This window comes from Aythya ferina (genome assembly GCF_964211825.1).
Source record: "Aythya ferina genome assembly, chromosome: 3".
NCBI lineage: Eukaryota > Metazoa > Chordata > Aves > Anseriformes > Anatidae > Aythya > Aythya ferina.
The window spans coordinates 13,992,746-13,998,897 of NC_140298.1; the positions used below are offsets into that span (position 1 = coordinate 13,992,746).

Consider the following 6,152-nt stretch of genomic DNA (forward strand, 5'->3'; position numbering starts at 1 on the left):
AGCCAATCTGAATTATGGTTCAGCAAAACAGAATTTATTCAAGCAAGTGATCAAGCAGATAAAACAGCGCTGGGTGACCGGGGAGTCTCTGCTCACCCTTGCCAGAGTCCCCGTTTTCTAGGCTAGTAGTTCTGGGTTTACGTGGCACATCCTGGTTCCTGGTATCCTCTGCGACTGCTCATCCTGTTGCTAGGGGATTGTCACGAGCCCCTCTGGTGGTCGTGGGGATGAAGGTCGTAGTCTTCCTCTGCGTTGTGGATTGTGGCCTTGCTGGTTGGAGCACGCGCAGTATGTGCCAAGGATCGTCTTTTCCTTAGTTGGACATTCAAGTTACTGCCTTTTATTTAACAAGATATTGGGGTTGGGGACTTTTCCGGCTATACAAAGTTGCAATGGTTGAACCATTTTGTAAGATGAACCCCATCAGTTTGATTGACAAATTCATCATGCAATATATATTACAATCCCCCCTTCTGGTTTTTATTATTTTGTTCATCAAACCAAGTAATGGTTTCTCGGGCTAGGGAGAGGATGGGAGTTTCTCTATTAACAACCTCATCATCCTCTTGGTGTACATATTGTTTAAATATCAACATTAGGGGTGCTGCCTCCAATCTATTCTTTACTAATCCAATGACCTTATTCAGTATACAGGGTCCAAAGGTTAAAATAAGCATTAACAGTACCAACAGTCCAGTTATTGGCGATAGCAAGGTAGTTAACCAGGGAGAACTTCTAAACCAAGACTCATACCATCCTTGTTGAGCTTCTCTTCTACACTTTCCTAGCCCTTCCCGAATGCTGCAGAGTCCCCCTTGCTGTAGGAAAAGGATATCCATCCCTGTCCTGTTCTGTAACACTACCTCCGATAATGAAGTTAGAGACTTTTCCAATGCTGTTACTGACTTTTCTGTTTGTTCCAAGTCCTCGTCTACTGCTGCTCTTAGGGAACTAAACCCTTGTTGCTGTTGGATGGGAGAAGTTATTCCAGTTCCTGCCCCCACCGTCCCGAAGCCCAATAACGTGGCTATTGTAACCACCGTTATAGGTTCCCTTTTTATGATGTGATGTGTTTCAGTGTCCCCACCCCTTCTGGATGGTATAATATCCGTGGAATAATAGTGACTTGCATGCAGTATTCTCAAGAGGCATTAAACACTTCAGGGGATACACACGGGTTAAGCCCTGTTTTAGAACATATCCATCGAGCTCCCTCCTGAGGAATGACCCACTTTTTGTTAGTTTTGTTGATAGGGGGTTGGAGGGAGCTACAAAGCATTTGCTTAGATTTCGGTACTTTGCAAACTCCTGTCCCAGAGAGGTGTTGCATGGTTATCCCGGTTTTCCTCTCTCCCCAAGAGCACTAGGAGGGTGAGGCGTCAGTGCTCACTAGTTTCATTCAGGGTATCATGAGTAGCTTGCATTGCTTTCCAGAGAGGGTTTTCCTCAGCTACACCTGTAGGAGGTGGTATGGTGTTATCCATAACCAGGGTTACTGTGCTTGTCGCAACTGGGAGAGGTGGTATCTTTATCTCGGGTCCTTCGAGGACTTTATTGGGACCAACTTCCTGAGGGGGATTCTTTACTTTTTCCTTCTTTATAAATATTAAACCTCCTCTATCAGCCCCAGGTTCCCAATATCGCACCCCCCATGTTTGCCCTGTGAGCCAGGCAGGGTCGGTTGGGTTCGTTACATTTACATAGAGTTGTTCGCAATTTCCATAGGGCATCCGAATCCCTCCGCTCCAGTCTCGGCTTGGAGGTGTACACCCGTAGGGTCCGTATCCTACAGTTAGGAACTGATCCTGCCCTGCTCCTGGACTCCAATCCGAAGCAATTGTTTCACAGCCCCAATAAGCACAGTAGTAGGAGTTGGGATAGTCGCAATATCCCCTTCCTGGGTTCGAGCTGGGGCAGAAGTAAAAACCCTTTTGGTTCAGACACGGACTTATGGGTGCTAGTTGACAAAGAGATGTGAGGAAACTTGGTGCACCTGCCGTAGTCACTTGCTTAATGATAGTTTGGTCGTCCCACCTAATTAAACTCCACTTATAGAGCTGGTGGGGGCTCTCTTCTCCCTTTGCTACATCCAGCCAGATTATCAGGAATCCCATTACCCATACAAACCAAGTTAAGCCCGAGAAAAATGGAGGGGTCCTACCTTTACTACGGGTATCCCAGAGTTCTTGGTGGGCGCTTTGTCTTTTACCCTTACCGCTTCCTGTAGAAGGTGGGAGGTGTTGGGGAGGTACTGGGGTAACCTGGCTTGGAACTGGCATTCCAAGGGGCCTCGTGGGCTGATTTCGGAGGTGGTTCACCAACCTCGATCCCCACAGCATTACGTCTCTGCCTCCTCGTTTGCTTAGAGCAACAGGGTGTACCATCTTCTTGGCAGCAGCCGTAGTCTTCAGGGGAACCTCCTTCATCATTAGCCAGCCCACCTTAATTAATAGGCTTCACTCCCCTAGCTCCACACCTTACCCTGGCCACTGTCCTTCTACAGGCCACTTGAAGGGTTTTCTGCCTTCATTGGGCAGAGCTTGCTAACACAGAAGCGATGCTTCTCAGGACTTATAACACCACTCTCTGGATTCCTTTATGATTTTCCCGGTTGCCACCCCCACACGCAGTACCTGTCACAATCACCTCTAGGAAGATACCCGTAGGAGCAATGAACCCTCCACTTTTCTTTACAAACAGAAGGATAACAAATACAGAAATCGGCCCAAAAACCAATGCAAAAATCGGCACAGAAGATAGTTTCACCTATCAGTTTTTCTCCAGAAAGTGATCTTCAGATTGTCGGGGTTTCTAACCGTCTCCCAGTGAGATTCTTGGACGGGTCCCTTTATCCTACTAGCACGCGTCCATCCTCGTTCAACCGTTCAAACTGTGGTGTCTGTGGTGAGTAAAACGAGAAAGGATCCTTTCCAACGAGGGGTCAGGGAGGATTCTCCCCAAGCTTTAATCATTACCCTGTCCCCTGGCTTAATCTCGTGTATTGCCATATCTAAGGGTGGCCTCTGTACTACTAATCCCTTCTTTATTAGCTCCCGTCTTCGCTTCATGAGCTCGATGATATACTCTTTTAACTTTTGGGTGTTCAACTGATATTTCTAAATCATAAGGCATCCCGTACAACATTTCAAAAGGGGAGATCACAGTATGGGTCCGAGGTTGTGTTCTCAGCCACAAGTGCCTGTACTCCCCAGTGGGTCTGCCTGTGGAATTCTTTCATTATTCTCCATGCCTTTAGGAATAACTTCCCTGCCATCGGGGAGTGCCCACCTTCCTTCTTTATCAACAATTCCCATTTGTTGCAGTTTTTCTGCCTCTTGGGCAATAAAGCTCTTGCTACCTCCTGCTGTTTCTCTGACCTGTTCTGCTTCTTTTATTACCAGTAATGCGGCCCGTTTTGCTTCCTCATCAGCTAAGCTATTTCCCCTGATCTAAATAGACGTACCTCTTTGGTGACCTTTCACATGTACAACCGCAATCTGTTTAGGTCCTCTCAAGGCCTTCAGGGTTTATTTTATCAGAGCCTCGTGTATCAGACCCTTCCCCTGAGAATTTATTAACCCTTGTTCTTCCCAGATTTTCCCAAAGGTGTGAACCACTCCAATGCATATCCAGAGTCAGTAAACACAGTCCCCAGCTTTCCTTTCAGCAGCTGTAAAGCCCTTAATACTGCATATAACTCACATGCCTGGCCCGACCAGGTTGCGTCCAAAGGACCAGATTCTTTTACCTCCGAGGTGTTCCCATCTATTATGGCGTAACCTGATTTTGGGTTCCCATTTATTACCCTTGATGATCCATCTACAAAAAATCCGTTTCCCACCCCACACCTGCATACAGTAACGTACCACCTTTTCTCTACTTTTACCTCGTCTGGACGGCCAATCCTCCCAGTGGGCAATCATTAGCCCCAAGGGACTATCTGGTGGTATATTGGGCAATCCTGCCTTAGGGTCCCCCATGGGGTCCGAAGGCTTGCTGTCCACACTCACTTCGCCCCTCAGGACAGTCTCATTCAGGCACATTTCGGGAATCCCACCGCGGCCGAGCGGAACCACTTACCACACTTATTTCAGTCCTGAGCCTTCGTTTGGATCTTTGTGCACAAAAAATATGGGGTACTGCAGCGTTCTTTTGCCTGCTTGCCTGATTTAGGGTACAGGACTTGGACGGGGTGTCGTCCACCCGGGGGCCATCTGAAGATGGGGGCGCCTCCCCTGAGCTTGGATCCCGGGCCAAGTTAACCCGTATCCGAGTCACGGCACCAAATGTGTTATCGGATTGGCTTGGCCTGCCTCCTTTCCACTTCCGAAAAAAAATAAGAAAGAAAAAGCAGTAGGAAATATTAAAACTAATTTCAGCCGCTGATTGCCTGAGCGCTTTCTTGGGGAAGCTGTGAGGGAGGGTCGGAGGGCGGGGCGGGCCCGGCCGCGTAATGGCGGCGCCGCCGCCATGTCCCGCCCCTCAGGGGGCGTGAGGGGATAATGGCGGCGCGGGCGGCCGTGTGGAACGCCCGCTGGGCCCTGATCTACTCGCTGGGCGGCTGGACGGCGCTGGGCGGCATGGTGCACTACAGCTACCGCAGCGACGGGGCCGGGGACGGTACGGGGCCGGGAGGGCTCGCCTGAAGGGCTGGGGGTGCTGGATGTAGACCCCGGCCCCGGGGGGTGAAGCGGGGGGGGTCCGGGGGTGCTGCTGGCTCGCTGTGACTCCCCCCCCCCGAGCTAGGCCCTCCTCAGCAGGCTGCTGGTGGGAAATAACAGGACTGAAATGTTCACAGCAGTGAAACACTACAGTACTAAACTTTTTTTGTTTTTCTTTTATGCCTTAGAGAATGAAAATCATCCTCCAGTAGAAGACTCGGATTCTCGGGAAGTAGTCGTTACAGATACGCCTATAGGGATAAAAATCACAACGGTAGCAACGTATAACAAGGACTTTGTGCCTCCTGCTACTCGGCTGCTCAGGCGTGTGAAATCTTTCTTTGACCCTACTGACAGCCCTCCTTCTGAAAAGTGAGTAGTCTGGAAAACTGAACTCTGTGCTGCCGGGGGAGAGCTGCCTTGTCTGAGAAAGTCGTCTTGGAGCTTGGCATCGCACCGTCGGTCAAAAACTCTCTTGTTTTGTTGAAACAGCAGCTCCATCACTGAAATCACTTTGCAAAACTTGTAACCTTCTCGCCTGCTTAGATCAATGCTATATTTGCACTTGTGTTCAAGTTATTAAACATGAATAAGTCATCTAAGAGTGGTGTGTTAATGAGCCTGTGTGCTGCCTGGTGTCCTGTGCCCTGTAGTCTGACCATGTACCCGCTGCAGCTTTTTGTGGAGATTTCCCAGCTCAGTGGTGGTGCTTGTTCTGTTACAAGCATGAAGAATGTTCTGAAAGACCAAGCAAGCTTTGTATTGTGTAACGTGGCTCCAGGAGTACTGCTTCCTATAGCAAACAGCACCTCTATACGAGAGACCTGCTGTCCCCTCGCAGGTCTTTGTGGGCACTGTGTTCAGGTACAGGGACCAAGTCTTGTGATTTGACCCTGTGTGCAGCTGCCCTCAGTCCCTATACTCATTACCTCTTTCTCTGAGTTTGCTAACTTTCATTTCTATAGGGGTTTCCCCTCCTCTTAGAGCTTCTGGGTCCCTTTAAAGGAGGTTGCCTCTGCCAGGCTCTTGTTCATATATGGGTATCCCTAATCCTTACACATGCTGCCTCCCACTGCTGTGACTGTAACTTTTGTTTCTATAAGGTTGCCCCCATGTCCTTGTGGACATAGCCTCCTTTTTTTGGGGGCTTCTCCTGTATGCTGCCTCCCATCTGAAGGAAGCTGACCGCATCCCCTGCATATGCAGACCTTCCTTTCTGTGGGGACTGCCCCTGCCCTTGCAGACACCTCCCTGTTTCTACAGAGGCTTCCCCCTTTCCCTTTGGCCTTTTCTAGGAGGATGCCTGTTTGCTGCTGATCTTTACACAGCCTCCCCACAGACTGCAGATGCCACCTTGGTGTATAGAAAGCTGCTTCCCAGCCCTCCAGCCCGTCTTGTAGGGGGCGTTTATACACACAGCTGCCCCACCCCAAATTCCCCAGGGGCTTTTATACCGCATTGCCTCCAACTTACAGACACACTTTAACTACT

The 6,152-nt window shown here is 49.4% G+C and overlaps 1 protein-coding gene and 1 long non-coding RNA gene across 2 annotated transcripts; one reads left to right on the forward strand and one right to left on the reverse strand.

The window, feature by feature from the left end:
- Window positions 1–12: 12 nt before the first annotated feature.
- On the reverse strand, window positions 13–4,428 carry LOC311434582. Its single transcript, XR_014691573.1, has 2 exons — window positions 4,081–4,428; window positions 13–2,899 (listed from the first exon to the last, which is right to left on the reverse strand). It is a non-coding gene; the product is annotated as an uncharacterized lncRNA (long non-coding RNA).
- A 15-nt stretch (window positions 4,429–4,443) lies between these two features.
- On the forward strand, window positions 4,444–5,263 carry SMIM26 (small integral membrane protein 26). The gene is made up of 2 exons (XM_084514831.1): window positions 4,444–4,620; window positions 4,850–5,263. The coding sequence occupies exons 1-2, from the start codon at window positions 4,503–4,505 to the stop codon at window positions 5,035–5,037; spliced, it is 306 nt and encodes a 101-aa protein (XP_084370957.1). The 5' UTR covers window positions 4,444–4,502; the 3' UTR covers window positions 5,038–5,263.
- Window positions 5,264–6,152: the final 889 nt, after the last annotated feature.

Excerpts from the sequence above, each read along its gene's own strand:
- SMIM26 (XM_084514831.1), top strand. The coding sequence starts at position 4,503 with ATGGCGGCGCGGGCGGCCGTGTGGAACGCCCGCTGGGCCCTGATCTAC. Across the intron at positions 4,621-4,849 it reads CAGCGACGGGGCCGGGGACG|AGAATGAAAATCATCCTCCA; the intron begins GTACGGGGCCGG and ends TTTATGCCTTAG.